Source organism: Jatropha curcas, chromosome 4 (assembly GCF_041381405.1).
Source record: "Jatropha curcas cultivar XTBG-Jc1 chromosome 4, XTBG_Jcur_1.0, whole genome shotgun sequence".
NCBI classification, from domain to species: domain Eukaryota; kingdom Viridiplantae; phylum Streptophyta; class Magnoliopsida; order Malpighiales; family Euphorbiaceae; genus Jatropha; species Jatropha curcas.
The window spans coordinates 28,414,477-28,432,969 of record NC_143154.1 but is presented as its reverse complement, the minus strand read 5'-3'; the positions used below and the strand labels follow the sequence as shown (position 1 = coordinate 28,432,969).

The window sequence follows — 18,493 nt, the reverse complement described above, 5'->3', positions numbered from 1 at the left end:
TAAAAATCTTGTTTAAAAGCCAAAAATTCAGTTGAACCGAGTCGATTCGGTCCAACGACGGCCTAGTAAAAACGTGGATTCGATATCCAATCCGGTTTTAAAAACATTGCTAATTACATATATACTCATCGAAGAAGAGAGAAAGCAAAGAATAGTGAAATGGGTAAAGAAAATATGTACATTTATATTCTGTGGTCCAAAACTCAGAAAGACATAAATTGAAGCAGAAGGTTTGTTTGCATAGGAAGTCGACATGTCCTTACACGCGGTTGTTTACAATTAATATGAAGATTCTAATTTGTGGATGATAATTAAGTGTCCTTTGTTTTAAAAATAAAATAAAATAAAATAAAAATGAATTGTCATGTTTGGATAAACTTTCCTTATATGAATTAGCATATCTATATAATCTGAATCATAGTGCATCTTGATTAGTGACTTATTTTGGTGATATTTTTCTGAAAAATGTTAATTAATTAAACCAAAATTCTGAAAAAAGAAAATAAATGTGTGATGCTCAAGTCTAAGATGCTTTATCCAATGACCCAAAAGCTGAGATGCATAGTAAATTTGTGTGGACATCACTAAATGGGTTGGGTTGGTGAGTAGCAAAAGGCCTCATCATTCACTATCTTCTCAAAAACACAATCATACTTTGAGTCCCTATCAACCCCACAAATCCATCCTTACTAACTGTCTTTCTTTCTATTTTTTTAAGAATCTCTTTTTCACTCTTTCACACATATTCATATCTCTTATTTATAGTTCCATCTAATACCTCTAAATTATAATTATATTGTTTAATTAGCATCATCAAAAAAAAAAAAAAAATAGTTCAAAATGTTACATGTGATTACAAATATTATCATTAATATAGAAAAATATATAACTCTGACCTATATGTAAACCCTATCGAGTTAAGAAATTCTAATAATATTTATGCATAGAAAAGATAATACTTCACTATTGAGTTATTAGTTTTTTTTCTCTTTCTTTCATTATAATAGCGAGTACAGCGTAATTGAGAATATCATTATTTAAAATCTGAAATGATAATATATTTGACGTTGTAAACATGATTTTGACAATGCAAGAAGAAATATATATGATGTGCACAAAATGAAAAGCTTTATATAAGTGGGTTGATGTGCTAATTAAATCAAGTTTATACACCAATTAGTTCAATACCCATTACTACCAAAGAGGAGTATGCCCAATAGAACTCCTTAGAATTATGAATTTCTTTTTTTCTTAAAATTTACCTTTGTTTTTAAAAAAATAAAAAAAAATTTTTGGCTTTGCTTTAGCCACTAATTGCCAAAAAGTTCAATTATTTAAAAACCTTGGGCACTCTTAGGCTGTTATATTAAGCAATATGTAAAAAAATGGATGACCAAAAATGGAAAAAAGATTGACCCACATAACCATTTTAGTAACCCATCAATATCACCTACCAACATTACCTAATCAAATGTCTGTAAGGTATGAAATATCAGAGGCATCTTGGAATTGGATTTATAGGTATTTTTATGGCATCCATCAAAAGCATCTTCTGGCCTTACAAGGGCAAAGCAATTGAAGAATTGCATTTTGCTGGGACTAAGTATGTTGTTGGGTACAATGACCAAAATGAAATAATATAATCCAAATATATATATAAAGAAAAGGAAATATAGGGATTTAGATGTATTTATCATAATTCATATAATGATTCATTGAGTTCATTAATATTCTACATTGCTTATAAAATTAAAAATCTTAATGAAGATTTTATTGACCTAATTACTTAGTTTATCTAAAAAAAATAAATTTAATATTTATAAATGTGCAAACATATATATGTTAAAATTAAAAAATTTATAATATCTCCTATTATGGTGAATTTTTAAGAAATTTCTAAAGCTTGAGGAGGTTGGAGCTGATCTCCTCAATCTTCCTCCCAGTGCTTCTACTAGGAATTGTCTTTTTACCTTGTGAGCGTCACCGCGAAACATATATATGCTCGGACTATCAATAAAATTAACATTTTAACCTCTATACAGTAAAAGTAAAAAAGGGAAAAAAAAGGGAAAAAAAAAAAAAAAAGAGACAGAGAGATTTGGTTGGGGAGAAATTACTTTAGGATTCAGCAATTTCATGATTAATGTACCAAATGTCTAAAAAAAAGGACGACTTGGAGTAACAAGATGCCAAATAAGTAAAGGTGTACCTTTAAAATGCTGATAGTATGCACTAATTAAAACTCTAATTACATGATTAATTTAAATTTCCTTCTAAATCTGAAATATGATCGCTTGATTGTCTAAATAGTATGCAAAAAGCCCTTTTGAATTGTAAGATTCGACAGCAAAGTTTGGTGAAGAGTAATTTAAAGCACACATGAATGAACATTTGCTGATTGATTGTAAACTTATAACAGACAACATTTGACAGCAACATCCTTAAAATTCACAAAATCTTATATATGCCTTTCAATAAGAACTACCTCAATCAATTTCATCCCATGATTTTTCTGTCAAATCAAATTGAAGCCCATATTTTGTACGTACAAGGGCTTTCCACATGAACTTATAGCATATGACTGTAGGAATCCATTACTTGCACAAAATCAACAGGTTTATTCTAAATCCATTGTTCAATTCATTATAAGTCCTTTTGTTATTTATTATTATTTAACGTGGGATTCCTAATAAAATTATATTTACCCATGAAAAATATTTGCTCATATTGCATATATCCATTCTTTATATACTCAACCATTATTTTTTTTTAATATAATCAAAATGTATAATTTCCATTGAAACCGAAGAACGTAAAAATTTTTCGCTCTCCTAGTATAATATAAAACTGTAACTTTGTATTACTATTATATATATCTCTTTCTTTTAGGTGAAAAAAACACTTACATGTATATATTCATGTAAAAATGTTTATATATACTATATAATTAAGGAATTAATCAACAATAAATAAAATCAAGAATCTCTTTTTACTTTTGGAATTTTCTATCAACCATATATGGCCATGGTTAACTTCTTTTTGTTTGATACATCAAAGTTCTTAAATTCGTAAAAATTTGAATATCTAACCTTCTGCATCTTGAGAAAGACGATTATTGACCTAATCGCATCATTAAATTTGACTTTAAACCCAAATGTCCAATCAAATTGCATAATTAAGAGTACAATTAATCAACGTTCACTAACAAGCAATATAAATAAATGAATATACAAATAGAGAGGTTGTTAGACTGTCAAAAACTATTTTACCAAACAAAAGAATCACCAAACACAAATGCAATGGTAAGTAACAGAGAAGAGGTGCGTAACTGTAAATAACCGTACAGGTTTGGCAATCTGATAGAAACCAAGTCATGTAATTAGGTCAAGCAATAGACAACAAATGTTGTTGGCATCGTATCAATGCACCCCACAATCTGCCTTTTAGCATCAGCACTATTTTTTAAAATTAGGTCTAAAAGAAAACTAAACTGTGCTAATTATTTTTTTAAAGCAATCTCTGTTACTGTATGTTTTATTTAGTAAAAAGTATTTTGTAATTAATGAATAAATCTAGCTGGGTTTAAAAAAAAAAGCTTAGCTGGTTATTCTATTTTAAACCAATCACACTTTCAGTTGAAAGGTAAAGCTTTCTCATCATTTTTGGTTTCACTCTTATTAGTTTTGTAAAAGAATCCTTTCTTTATATATTAATAGGTTAAATATTCAGGCTTAATAAGGCAGTTGGTTGATCACTTCATAATTTCTATTCTAGGGTTTACTATCTGGCAGAAAAGAATAATTATTTAACTGAGAAATAAAAATGTAACAGTAAGCTACGGTTTTACTGTTAACACAGTAACTATGACTAATAAGTCCATGGCAGATGCTATAAGTACACCCTCTAGGGTTAGGGCTTGCATAAAGAAACCTAAAAGCAAACCTCTCTCCCTCTTCTCTTATTTTCTTTTTCTTTCCTTTTTTTGCAGGATTTTGTTGTGATTAGGTCGAAGAAGAAGTAAATTTGTGAATCATATATATTAGGTTCCTCGTCTTTCAAGAATTAATATATTTCAAAGAAAGAAGAAAGGGGTATAATCAAGAATAGGGATTTACAAAATGAGGAAGAGGCAAGTAGTAGTTAGAAGAACAGAAGAACCATCAAGAAGCTCTTCTACTTCGTCTTTCACTATTAGAAGTGTAAAGTATGGAGAGTGCCAAAAAAATCATGCGGCGAACGTTGGCGGTTATGCCGTCGATGGGTGCAGAGAATTCATGGCTAGTGGTGAAGAAGGCACATCTCTTGCACTCACTTGTGCTGCTTGTGGTTGCCACAGGAATTTCCACAGAAGGGAAGTAGAGACCGAGCTAGTATGCGATTGTTCTTCGCCTACTTCCAATGGAAATGGGACTTAAATGTTTTCTTATCTCTTCTTCTATGTAGCTAAGTATCCAACTTCTTGTCTTAGTGTTTTTGACTTCTGATTTTCTTGTTTGGGTCTGAAATTCTTCTTCTTGTTGCTGTGATTTTCGCCCTAGTTTCTAAGGTTGATCAACATCAATAAACCTCGGATTGAAGTCCCAGGAAGAAAGTGGAAATTGGAAATTGTATGGGTGTTTGGTGTGTTATTTATGAATCAAGAGCACCACAAAATGTAAATTGGTGGTATTATGAAGATGAATTAAATAGGAGTGAATAATTAAGCTTTGTAATCCAGTATTTATATTATTGTTTTCGGATTTCTGAGTAGCTTAGAAATGTTTTTCTTGATGAGAGGTGGGAATTTAATGGAGAAAAAAAAAAGATAATGGTTCTTTATGTGTGATTTTTATGAAATTAGTGTGAGATTTGAGACAATTAATTCTCTTATATATGTTATTTTTATTATAATTTTTTTTTTTTTTTTGGTTCTGTCTACATATGCTTATAAGATGAGAAAATTTATGAAGACTTAAAAGTTAGAATAACATCATTTTAAGTTTTGATTTACCATAGCCAATTGCATTTCTCTGATTCTAGTTTTAATTTAACTCTAATTAATTATATGAATAATTAGAAGCATAAAAAATTAATAACATTAAGCATACTTAGTTGAAGGTAATTATCAATAATTTGCGATTAACAGAAGCCACAAATTGTTGATTCGTGATGCAAGTTGATACACAATTTAGCAAAATTATCTTTTGAAGCTCGGAAAAAAAAATCTATGGAATATTATCCTAATGTGGTAGTCATATCTGTATGGTAAGATCACTTTGTATTTAAGGTTAAAGGCCCACATATCTAATCATGTTGGTTGTTATGATGGAAATTTTACTTACCAATGTACTTAAAAGGCAATTAATAAAGCTAATTACAAAAAACCGATATTAATATCTTTTGGTACATTTATAAAATGTATTTCATTAGCTGAAAAATCCAAAAAGGAACAAAGAAATTGAAAGGAAATTGCCAACCTTTACAACGTTATTAATTATTCTTAATCACCTAAATATCATTACCAAAAACACCAATCTTGCCTGAAAATATCATGCACATAACATGTCTAAATATCTTCTTGCAATTTGAATGCAATTCTTGTTTTAAATGCTTGAAATTTTGAGAAAAAATAAAAAGAAATTAGATATTCTCCATATGAGATGTGTAAGCAAAAGTGTTGAAGTTAGGTAAAAGAGAGTATGGAGGGAACAAACATTTTGGTATACGTTGTATTTAAATTGGGTAGATGTCAATTTTCAGAATATCATAAGTTTTCAGATTAGAAGTTATTAATAGAGAGGCAGTGGTGAGAGTATCACAAGGCAATTTTGGTTTGGTCAGTCCTCTAATTGGTTATATTACAATTGGATAAGGACATATAGTAATGAGTCATTGGATTTGGAGTTTCTTTCAAAATATGTATTCTTTGCTTTTGTTGGTGTTTCTTGACAAGCTCTTGCAGATACTTTTGTTTCCTATTTATATATTTTCATAATCATTAATATTTTTCTGGTTATATCGTGGACATTTCAGTATAAACCAATATATATATATATATATACATATAAAAAACGTGTTTATATATTTGCATTTCAAAAACAAAATATCTTATCATATCACATGTGTATTTATTTTTAAGTTGCTTTCAAGTAAGATTTACTGTAATTATTATTACTATTATTATTAATGTTAGTAGTAGCCAATCATTATGGGATATATAATACCTATAGAACTGTTTTTTTTTTTTTTTTATTACCATGACTATGTATACCTTTGAATATGAGATTATTTTAGTTTTGAAGTTTATTCTAGTTTTGGAATTTGTGACTTCCCCTCCCCGTAATTTTTTTTTTTTTTTTTTGCTATAATTAAGACTCAATTTGTTTTCAAAGAGTAAATTATCTTTGAAAAATATTTTTCAAATAACTTATTGTCGTTTGGTTACAATACTGAAAATTAATTAAAAAATATTAAACCTTTTGACTTATGAGACCGTAAAAATATTTATATTTATAATTATAGATATTTCATGTTTTAAAAATTTGTTATTAAATATGAGAAAAATATATAAAAGTGATATTATTATGATAATTGCCAGTGACTGGTGTTGTTGATTAATGATAATGACTTGTTATCGGTGATGGTGGCTACTGATTAACAAATTAAACATGTTTATTTCTAAAATTATAATAAATTTATTAATATTAGAAAAATATGTTCCATTGACTGATTTTCATAAGCACTCAATTATGAAAAAATCAGAAATAAACGAAGGGAGCCTAGAATTTTTCTCTAGTAAACGAAGGGAAATAATTATCATATCCTAATATCTTGTGTGAGATAGCAAGGGGTAAATTTTCCCTTTTTTATATGACATCTTGGGCCTGGAAATATAATAGTAGGGTACAGGGTCTTGGGCTGGAAGGCATAAGCCTTATAACTAAGGGGCTACAGTGTTGTTTTAGTTGTAGTAAACCCATTTGGGATTGGGTTTGGCAAGCCCATCACTCCCTTGGGCCTTGGTCAGTCTAATGTCAAGAGGAGACATTCAAAATTAATAACCTAATAATTTGTTAGTATCACAACGAGCTCTGTTGCACACTATAATTAATTAATTAAATGTAAATTTTTTTAACTCCATGATATTTTGAGGGATTTCTAATATATGAGATTTTGAGTTGTAGCCAATTGATCATTATAAAAAAAAGAATAAATTATATTTATACTTACTTTTATTGTCATTTTGTTATTTTGTAATTTTTAAATTTAATTTTTTATTTCAATGGAAGAAAGTTTATAAGAATTTTGTTACTAACAATATTAGTATGGCACTAAAATATTTCATTAAAAAATCATATATATACTAGTAAATTAATATGGCACCTACTTACTATTCAAGATAATAAATTGTTCCCACTTAAAGAATATAACTTTTTTTTTTTAAAGAAGAGTAAAAGAAAAAGGTAAAAAGAATACCGAAAAAATAATAAAATTTTCTATATTGTGACTATGAGATTTTATTTTATTGAGAAAAAAAAAAAGAAATCAAATTTATGAAGCAACTCAGTTTATAAAAGAGAGAACTATGTTAAAATAATTTAAAAAATGGAATCAAACTTGCATCTTAGCTAGAATTTGGTTGATCCCCTTTTCAAAAAAGAAGTTACTTTTGGAAGCATAAAAATATACTGTGGATCAAGAATACAAGTGACAGCTCTTGGGGTTGGACACAACTTTTGAAGCTCATCAGATAAATGACCAATCTTCCATTAATTGGCATCTGCTTAATTCAGTCAAATTGCACAAGAATAAAATTTTTGATTCTTTCAATCCCCATCAAATGCTTAAAAGAAGGATGATTAATTGAACTAAATTAAAAATTAAAAAAAAAAAAAAAAAAAAAAAAAAAAAAAAAAAAAAGAAAATTAAGGGGAAAAAAACTGAAGAAGTGAAATTAGAAGAAAAGAAACAACTACTAGCATGCTTACTGATCTCTCTCTATCTAGCTAAGATTTATTATAACCTCCTCCATCATCAAAAGATAAAACCATTAATCAAGAAAATCAAGAAGATGAAGAAGACCCATTAGTACCAACATGAGCAACATTATCATTTCCAAAGTGTTGTTCTTGTTGTTGTTGTTGATGATGATTCAGATTCTCACTGCTGTTGTTGTTGTTGCTGCTGTTATTTTCAAGATTATTGCTTGTACCATTTCCATTTCCATTTCCATTAGCGTCTCTCTTGCCGAATGTGTTCTTGTTATTATGCATCCACACTTTCAACACTCCTTTATCAACCCCAACTTCATTGCAAAATTCTTGAATCAATTCTTCATCTCTTTTTTGCATCTTCCATCCAACTCTCTCCGCAAACTGATACATTATCTCTTTCTGGTCCTGGCTAAATTTTGTCCTGAAACGTTTTCTTGCCGAAACGCCACCCGAAACGTTTATATTCGAATTTTCGTTTAACCCAGCAGCTACGCCACCTGAGAGAGCTAACAGCATGTGTGGCGCAGATGGGTAGGAAGAAGAGATCGGCGGCGGAAAATAGGAAGCTGAATAACACTTATCGTTACATGGCCGGCGAAGGATTTTGTGGGCGGCGCAAGATCCGAGGAAAGCCGCAGATGGAAGGCAGGAACGGCTGGAAGAAGTTTGGGAAAGCTGTAAGGAAAGACTTTGATGATGAGAAGACAGAAAAGGAGAATTTACACTTGGATCAGAAGATGATGAAGAATATGAATCAAAAGATAGCGACGGAGAAGAGGACGATGATTGTCTTGGTGATTGGGAATCGGAAAATGTAGAGGGAAATACGAATGGGTTTTTCGCCATCTGAAAGCGATCGAGATAGAACAGGAAATGGGTCAACACTTGGTATGTATACGAGTACTTTTTTCCAATTTTTGATTGCTATGGGATATCACATTTCAGAGAATTCAAAAATAAGGGAAAGTGCGGCAGCGCCTCTTCCATGTCCCTTCCATTTTGACTAACTCCTCTTCCTTTAAGCAGTGTTATTTTTCTTTTATTTTCCATTCAGCTAAGTTGGAGACTAATACATGATCAAACTAATATTAACACATTTCAATAAAATTTATAAAATAAAATTTAGTATGGTAACCAAAAAAAAAAAAAAAAACTCTGATGTACCAATTTGTTCTTAATAATGAATAATGAAAGAGGGAGAAAAGGAACAAAGAGGATGGAATTCCATACGTAAAATAGTTACTAGCAAAACCCACTTTATTGCCTTACATCAACCATAGTAGGGTACAGGGTCTTGGGCTGGAAGGCATAAGCCTTATAACTAAGGGGCTACAGTGTTGTTTTAGTTGTAGTAAACCCATTTGGGATTGGGTTTGGCAAGCCCATCACTCCCCTGGGCCTTGGTAAGTCTAATGTCAAGAGGAGACGTTCAAAATTAATGACCTAATAATTTGTTAGTATCACAACGAGCTCTATTGCACTCTATAATTAATTAATTAATCATCATTTCAAACTAATTAAATGTAAATTTTTAAACTCCATGATATTTTGAGTGATTTCTAATTTATGAGATTGTGAGCTGTAGCCAATTGATCATTATAAAAAAAGAATAAATTATATTTATACTTAATTTTATTTTCATTTTGTTATTTTGTAATTTTTAAATTTAATTTTTTATTTCAATGGAAGATAGTTTATAAGAATTTTGTTACTAATAATATTAGTATGGCACTAAAATATTTCATTAAAAAATCATATATATACTTGTAAATTAATTTGGCACCTACTTACTATTCGAGGTCGTAAATTGTTCCCACTTAAAGAATATAACTTCTTTTTTTAAAGAAGAGTAAAAGAAAAAGGTAAAAAGAATACCGAAAAAATAATAAAATTTTCTATATTGTGACTATGAGATTTTATTTTATTGAGAAAAAAAAAAAAAAAAAGAAAGCAAATTTATGAAGCAACTCAGTTTATAAAAGATAGAACTATGTTAAAATAATTTAAAAAATGGAATCAAACTTGCATCTTAGCTAGAATTTGGTTGATCCCCTTTTCAAAAAAGAAGTTACTTTTGGAAGCATAAAAATATACTGTGGATCAAGAATACAAGTGACAGCTCTTGGGGTTGGACACAGCTTTTGAAGCTCATCAGATAAAAGTTACACTCAATGACCAATCTTCCATTAATTGGCATCTGCTTAATTCAGTCAAATTGCACAAGAATAAAATTTTTGATTCTTTCAATCCCCATCAAATGCTTATATGAACATCTTCTACTTTGATACAAAGTGCAATTTGTAAGGTTAGTTGGTAGAAGATCATTTATCTTCAACTGATTTTCAAGGTTTCAACCCTGAGATACATTGCTTCACACCATCCACCTTTCATCCTTCTGCCTAAACACAATCAAACTCAAAGCTTTACTTAAGCATATTCTCAAACAACATATGTGCATAAACAAAGTGATTTGAAGGTGAATTAATTGGTTAGTATAAAAAGTGAATGTTAGGCTGTAAGAAGGAATTGAAAGACAAGCTTTTTTATGCTGAAACAATTAGAATTTAACCCATCCAAGAAGCGGTTGGATTTGTTAGATCATGTTGCAAGTTTATTGAAGTTCATGTGTCAATTGTACAGTTCCAAAGTCTCAATCATCTTCATAAGTGGCCTGCATGTGAACTGTACTACTCGGTTTCCATTTTGGGTCAGACAAATTGGGCTCTTTCCTCTCTGTTTTCACATGCGATCAAAGTCCATAGCCAGATTCAACAGCACCAACGAATCCTTCACCTTGCTTTTATATATATATCCTTCAATCAACCACAAATTAGCAATGCCATATATACAGAGAAAGAGTTATACAATTCAAAATGAAAGGATTATAACCTCCTCACAAACGGAAGATATACGCCTGGCTCCAGATTTTGGAATTCCTAATGTTTTAAGTTAATTTCCTTTTTTTTTTTTTTTTTAATTGTCTAGAATCTGAAGTCCATTGCCAGACTAATCCGGATTCGCGTCGAGCATACCCTCAAAGGGACAAAGCGCTTCCTCCGAAGTGTTCAAAGACATTACATACATATGGCTCGAATTCAGACACCTCTAATTAAAAGAAAGGGATTTCAGTCATTCCTTATTACCGACTGGAGTTATATTCGTTTATTGATTAAGTTTCTATTAATACCATATAATTTTTTTTTTAATTTGAAAATAAATTTAGAAAAAGGAGAAAGAAGAATGTTTGAAGGTTAAATATAGAAAAAGTTAATTTTGGAAAACAAAGAGGGAAATGGAACAAGATTAAATCAATATTCACATACCCAAGTTGAAGGATACGATGAATTTGTCCACAAAGATTAAATCTTAGTGGACATAAACATAATTAAAAAAAAAAAAAAAAAAAAAAAAACCAATGAGAATATTAAATGAAAGAATTAGAAAAATAAAATTAAGAATTGGCAAATGGTTGATAATTGTTTGGACCACATAATAAAGTGCAGTAATCTTTATGCTCCAAATAATTTAGTGTGGTCCTCCATTGACTCGTTAATTAGTAGCTACAACAAGAGTTTCTTTCAACTTCCGTTTGTTACTACCACTACGTGCTCCTTTCCTTTTCTCCAACAACGATTTAAAGGCTTATACTTTATTTTCTTGTCATAATTTTCAAGTGGGTTTCAGCATCTTTTCTTTCTCTAAATAAATTCCACAAATTACTCTTTTCAAAAACATCAGATTTCTTATTTAGTTTCTTCCATATGTATGATGGATTTGTGGATGTCTCTTGCCAATCCATCAAAAAATAAATTATTAATTGTGTTAACTTTTATTTCTTTTTTTTGGAAATTATTTTATTAAAACTATTTGTTCTTTTGATAAGATTAATGAATATTAATTAATTTTTTAAAATTTACTAATAGATGATGTATGTTAGAGTAATAGATCAAATCAAAGATAACTTAATCAAATTAAGGAGTACTTTATTATTATTATAATTTAGGTGATTTAGTTGCTTTTTTAAGCACTATGTAAATTTTTTTTTTTCCGTTTAATGATTTACGTAATCTTATTTTCCGTTCACTCCGAGAGGCATGAGAGTTGGCTTGTGGAGATTTTACGCTGAGAGTGCCTCAAAACTACAACCTCGTAAATCTCTCAATTCCTTTGAGTGCTCTTTGTCACTGAACATAAAATTTTTACAAGATAAAAAAAATGAATTGAAAGAAGATAAAAGAAAGTCATTTTCAATGTAAGTATTGAAGGTGAAAGCATAATCACGAAAAATATAACTTGTAATTGTAATTAACTTTTTGAGATGGAAAGGGTAAAACCCTAATTATGGACAGTGAATTTCTTGGTGTAGGAACGGTGCCGCTGTAATTAGCGTAGTTATTACAGTAACAATATAGCAAACCCCATGTCTAATTATTCAAGAGGATGAGTAAGCAGTTAGCTCTTTCTTAGCAACAATTTGAATTTGCTAAACGACATGTGGAAAAGAAAAACAAAAAGGAAAAATACAACAAGTGGATATTTGCAGACAAAACCACAAGATGAACACATGACTTGACCTTATATGATACCAATTTAAATTCTTCTCTTTCTTTTTTTTTTTTTTTCTTTTTATTCATTTGGATTGGCATATAAATTTTTTGCTATTTATTTAATTATGAACTTAACAAAATGAAGGTTATATTCAGCAACCACTTTTTAAATAGCTTTTAGAGTTTAACGTGGTGTTTCATGCTTAAACAGTTGATTGTTAAATGTTAACAACTACCAAAACAATTGGTTTTGTTGAACAACCCTGAAGCAAAGAATACACATAGCCATCGGCAAAGCTATATGATGAGAAGATTGTAGGAGCCATTTATAAATGCAAGTCCTAGGATTTAAATTCAAGATCTGTAAACTAAATGCAAGTCCTAGGATTTAAATTCAAGATCTGTAAACTTTCACTTGATTGCTTGAATTAATTAGGGATTAAATTAGAATTAGCATATGATTGTGTTGAAAGTAAGGAGAAGAGAAATTCTTGTACCTAATATGAAAAAGGGAGAGGATTAGGACAAAGGTAGTTTTAAAGAAAGCTGAAACTGAAGTAATAAGGAAGGTGTACCTATACATTTTTATATCATTAAATTTAGCTTTGGGTTTCTACAATAACAGTTTCTATTTTTAGCTTAAGCATTATTACAGCAATGGAGTTTCAAAATATTCAATAGTTGAAAATCAAATTTAGAATTTTTTTAGACGACCAAGTTTAGAAAATATGCTTCCATCAATCATTTGATAATTAAATTGTTTTTACTTGGGACTTAACTGTTGAATCATTTGTGAATGTAATTTTATTGATTTTTTATTATTTTTTTGAGAGCTAGCTCCATTTTTTTTTTAAAAAAAAAAAAAACTAAATAAAAAGATGTGCAAAAGCATAAAGCGGCCATATATTTACCTGGGAGGGCAAATACTTTTAGAAGTGGGCTAATGCACGTGCACGTGCACACGCACAAGGGAATATTATGGTGCACAAGTTGGTCCATACGCTACTCCATCTTTGATATGGGCTTTAAAACCTAAAGTTCAAAGTTGAATCCTTAATCACATATTTATAATTATATTAGTGGAGTATTTTCTTTTCTGAGGTCTCATTCATTAAAATTAATGGAGGCATGTAGGGACACAATGTTTGTTTTTCACAATCAAGATTATCATTATTAATTGACAATCTTTAATATTAACTGCCCTCTTTAAGCTATTATTAACACCTTGCATTGCACTAAGCCACATCTTATTCTTAATAAGTAGATAAGCATCAACAAATTACTTAAAGCTTCTATGTAAAGACTCCTGAATGTCAATTATTTGACATATGACATTTGCCAATTTTTCTTGTGTGAATGAAAAGATGGTATTTCAATTCAATCCTTCTAAAAAATTATAATATGTTATATTCAAAAAAAATCCTAAAAAAAATATAATCTCAAGTTTTTTTAGGCAAAAAAAGTCATGGGAAGTTAATTTCACACATCATGATAATTTTTTTTTTTTTTTTTTTTTTGCAGCAAAAATTTCTTTTATTATTAAAATCCTGGAAAAATTTAATATACGGGCCATTAAGCCTCCCAGGACACCCATCCTAACTCGCATCATGATAAACTGACAATAAGAATTACTAATTAAGGTTTTTTTGTTAATTTAAACCTTTTTTTCATCCATTTTATTCTTGAATGAAAAATCCATAAATGCCATTCACAAGCATGGTGCCTCTCATTAATACACACATTAAATTTTAAACCTAACAAGTTATTAAATAATGTCTCACTCTCATCATCAATCAAAATATCCTTGAATTGAAGTTTGTTCCAAATTATACAACAACTAGCTACTCAAACAGAACAAATTTACAATCCTATATATACTCGTACTTATATAAAACTTATATCAGATACAAGTACTAAAAGAAACCTAACCCTTGATTAGCTAATATCAAAAAACATCAAAATTTTCCAAAAAGAAAAATAAAATCAAAGCTTTGAAAAATTTCTCTTATTTCTGGGGATGATGTAAGCCTATATGCTCCTGAATTAACGATACTTAATAAGGGTAGAACCGTAGAATATAGATAGGGTTATGACCCATGCTTGGGGCAGTTGGGTCCTTAAGTAAGCCAGAAAGACAAGATTACTGACTTCATCAATGACCAAAACCAAAACAACCCATTATAGAGATATGTAAGATAAGGCACTCCACATTTAATTTAAGTACCCACTACTTTCTTTCTTTTCGTCATCATCTACCTATTTTTAAATATTTATCTAATAATAATAATAATAATAATAATAATATACAAGTTAAACTAATTCTGATTTCTGCTTCCCTTAAAAGGAAAGTGAGAAAATAAAATATTAATATTGCTTAAAAGAGATTAGATTGTTCATACTTTTTCCTCATCTGATTAGCTATTAAAGACTAAAATACACAATCAGATCAGATTAACTAAAATATTAGTACTTTTTTCCCTTATTAAGCATTAAATATCATATCTACTCATAAACTAAAAAGCTAATGCACATAACAGGGCAAGAATGCTTTCTTTTGTGCACTTTATTAGAATGGGAAGAAGAAGTAAAAGAATTTTATATATATAAAGAAAGAAAGAAAGAAAGCACAAGCTTGGTTTTTTTATTTTTAATAGCACAGTGAACTTATCAGCATTTAGCACCACTAAATTAATTAACTTCCAATCAAGAATCTCGATTAAAAACTGCAATTGCTGATGATTGAAAAGTGTTATGAAATGATGCATTTTGTAATTTATTTTAATTAAAACATTATAATATAAGATTTGATTATAATCAAATTCTATTGTGTACAAAAAGATTATTAGATATGTTAGAATAATATGTAACCGCCCTAATCTAAGTGACACCACTTTTTGCTTCTTTCTCTCAGACAGAAGATAAAAGGAATCCCTCTGTTTCTCTTTCTTTCTCTCTTGGCAGCCATTAACTAGATTCAGAAAATTGAAATTAGAAAAAAAAATTAATTAAAGAAGATTAATTAATTAATTAATCTAGTATTAAAAGTGAGCAATTGAAAGACGAGATGAGAGTAAAGTTTTTAGGATCCCCAAATAATTTAATATTAAGTAGCTCCTAATAACACTAAAGTGAAAGCAAACAAATCATGCCACAGAAAAGCTAACAAAACCAAAGAAACATATGAAATAAATTTTTTTTTTTCCTCTTTGGATCAAAGCTCTCGCATGTTACTCTTCAACAAAGTGAAGAAGAAGAAGAAGAAGAAAAAGAAGAAGAAAAGGATGATTAATTAAACTAAATTAAAAAAAAAAAAGAAAAAGAAAATTAAGGGGAAAAAAACTGAAGAAGTGAAATTAGAAGAAAAGAAACAACTACTAGCATGCTTACTGATCTCTCTCTATCTAGCTAAGATTTATTATAACCTCCTCCATCATCAAAAGATAAAACCATTAATCAAGAAAATCAAGAAGATGAAGAAGACCCATTAGTACCAACATGAGCAACATTATCATTTCCAAAGTGTTGTTCTTGTTGTTGTTGTTGAAGATGATGATTCAGATTCTCACTGCTGTTGTTGTTGTTGTTGCTGTTATTTTCAAGATCATTGCTTGTACCATTTCCATTTCCATTTCCATTTCCATTAGCGTCTCTCTTGCCGAAGGTGTTCTTGTTATTATGCATCCACACTTTCAACACTCCTTTATCAACCCCAACTTCATTGCAAAATTCTTGAATCAATTCTTCATCTCTTTTTTGCATCTTCCATCCAACTCTCTCCGCAAACTGATACATTCTCTCTTTCTGGTTCTGGCTAAATTTTGTCCTGAAACGTTTTCTTGCCGAAACGCCACCCGAAACGTTTATATTCGAATTTTCGTTTAACCCAGCAGATACGCCACCTGAGAGAGCTAACAGCATGTGTGGCGCAGATGGGTAGGCAGAAGAGATCGGCGGCGGAGAGGCTGAATTTGGGCTTCGATAAGATTGTGCTTGTGGGGGTGGTGGTGGAGGGTGGTGACGGTGGTGAGGTTGGTACTCAATGGTAGTAGTGGTGTTAGTTGGAGGAGGAGAATCTTCAGGCTCCCGGCGGTGAAAATTGCGGTGGCAACCGCAGGCTGCGCATTTTAAAGAAGTTGGATCAGTGTGGGTAGCTGTAGGAGAAGGCATAAACTCTCCACAGCCATCTAAAGCATGCCCACCTAAAGTAGCGGCGTGGTTCTTGAGACATTCTTTGTAAGTTACAACTACAGGTGTTGCAGGATGGTGGTGGTGATGGTGGTGATGGTGAGGATGGTGCCGTTTTAGAAGACCGTTGGTGAGAGATAAAGGCTTAGCTGGTTGGATCCGGATAGGAGTTTCCGTTTCTTGGTCAGGAGATTTTGTATTGGGGGTATTTGTGTTGTTGTTGGTATTGTTGTTTGTGGTCGAGGTGGTTGTTGGGCCTATGTCCATGGCTCAAACATTTAATTTAAGTTTTAAAGAAAAAAGAAAAATAAAGATTTTAAAGAAGTTGCAGAAGTAATTAGGGTTTTGTAGAGGTGGGTGGTGGTGGTGGTGATGGTGGTGGGGTTCTGTGAAGAAAAAGAAAATGGATTAATGGGTTTCAACTTTTTTTTTTCTTTTGGTTCTTTTTCTTCTTTAGATGGAAATGGTGGAGGAGGAAAGGAAGAGGAGGAGGAGGAGGGAGGAGAAGGAGCTTGATGGTTATGATGATGGTGATGATGAGCAGTGATGACTGTTGATAATAAAAATCTGGGTTTTTGTGGTTGTCCTTCTTAACCTTAACCCAAATATGTTTTTTAACCCTAGTTCTAATATTATCCATGGTTAAGTCACTTGACCCTACTTTAGTGTTAGATGTTGTCTGTGCAATAAATATGCCTACGTAGCCATTGACCCTATTGTACAACAGTTGTATTTTCTAGTTTTTCTACCCTTATTACAGTCTAGTCTACACCGGTTTAAAATATTTTCTTTTCTTTTTTTTAGTTGGAGTAAATTCATTTTTGACTCGGTTCTTTTTCATAATAATTCTCCGAGTTATTAGGCTTTTTCTCAGAGGGGTCTGTGCTCTGTCCAATCATGACTCATTGAGTTGACTCGTTGGATTGTTTGTTTATATTGACATTACCACAAATTAACAGTGGTTAAAATTATTTTCTGGTTAAAGTTGTTTGTTTACTTTTATGAGAATATACAATTAATTTTAATTGGTTTTATTAAATAACAAATTTAAAAATTTAAACAGAAATGCTAAACAATCGCAGAAAATTAAGTGGTAAAAATGTAAAAAATATGAAAAATCATGACTGTAGGATACCTTATGCATTTTCTGAGACATTCTGTTACCCTCCTATCTTAATTTTGTCAACTTGCCATGACTATGGTCTGGACCGCTTTAAAAACATGTTACAGTGGTCTTACAAAATATACTTGATTTTTCCACCCCAATCTTCATATTCAAAACTACCCTTCCCTCTCTCCATCAAGAGGGCAAAAATACAGTGGGCAAAACTGTCTTTTTAAGTACATTTTTAATTTTAAGTCCAGGTTGTTTAGGTCCTTTAGGACACCACATCCTTAGAGTTAAAGGTATCTTTGTCGGCTCTGGAAGAATTTTCGGATGTTGAAGGGCGTTTGTCCAATAAAAAAACCCTCTTTTCTTTATCTACGCCTAAACGACATCGTTCCTCTGAATCCTACATTACATAACCGTACTCTCTTCCTAATGTGGGTTCCAGCAGTTAATTTGTACACTTTACCACTGTATAGACGAAACTGACCTCGAACACGTGATGAAATCACAATTTTGTCCCGATCAACTGCATTGTAGTTTAGTGCAGCAAACACGAGAGATTTAGTAACGTAAAGACCAAACAATAATCACAATTAACACGTAAAAGAGGTTTCATGATCTGACAGACACCTGTTAATTAACCACTTACGTGGAGGACACGTGTAGTAATTTTAACT

At 30.7% G+C, this 18,493-nt stretch overlaps 3 protein-coding genes across 3 annotated transcripts; 1 reads left to right on the top strand and 2 right to left on the bottom strand.

The window, feature by feature from the left end:
- Positions 1-3,907: 3,907 nt before the first annotated feature.
- MIF2 (mini zinc finger 2) lies at positions 3,908-4,890 on the top strand. Its single transcript, XM_012229311.4, has one exon. The coding sequence runs from the start codon at positions 4,119-4,121 to the stop codon at positions 4,413-4,415; it is 297 nt and encodes a 98-aa protein (XP_012084701.1). The 5' UTR covers positions 3,908-4,118; the 3' UTR covers positions 4,416-4,890.
- A 3,014-nt stretch (positions 4,891-7,904) lies between these two features.
- Positions 7,905-9,042, bottom strand: LOC119369599 (uncharacterized). The gene has a single exon (XM_037636140.2). It carries the CDS (start codon positions 8,817-8,819, stop codon positions 8,043-8,045), a length of 777 nt encoding a protein of 258 aa, XP_037492068.2. The 5' UTR covers positions 8,820-9,042; the 3' UTR covers positions 7,905-8,042.
- Positions 9,043-15,699: 6,657 nt separating this feature from the next.
- Positions 15,700-17,273, bottom strand: LOC105644065 (zinc-finger homeodomain protein 8). The gene has a single exon (XM_037636351.2). It carries the CDS (start codon positions 16,970-16,972, stop codon positions 15,983-15,985), a length of 990 nt encoding a protein of 329 aa, XP_037492279.2. The 5' UTR covers positions 16,973-17,273; the 3' UTR covers positions 15,700-15,982.
- Between the last annotated feature and the right edge of the window lie 1,220 nt (positions 17,274-18,493).

Excerpts from the sequence above, each read along its gene's own strand:
- LOC105644065 (XM_037636351.2), bottom strand. The coding sequence starts at position 16,972 with ATGGACATAGGCCCAACAACCACCTCGACCACAAACAACAATACCAAC.
- MIF2 (XM_012229311.4), top strand. The coding sequence starts at position 4,119 with ATGAGGAAGAGGCAAGTAGTAGTTAGAAGAACAGAAGAACCATCAAGA.
- LOC119369599 (XM_037636140.2), bottom strand. The coding sequence starts at position 8,819 with ATGGCGAAAAACCCATTCGTATTTCCCTCTACATTTTCCGATTCCCAA.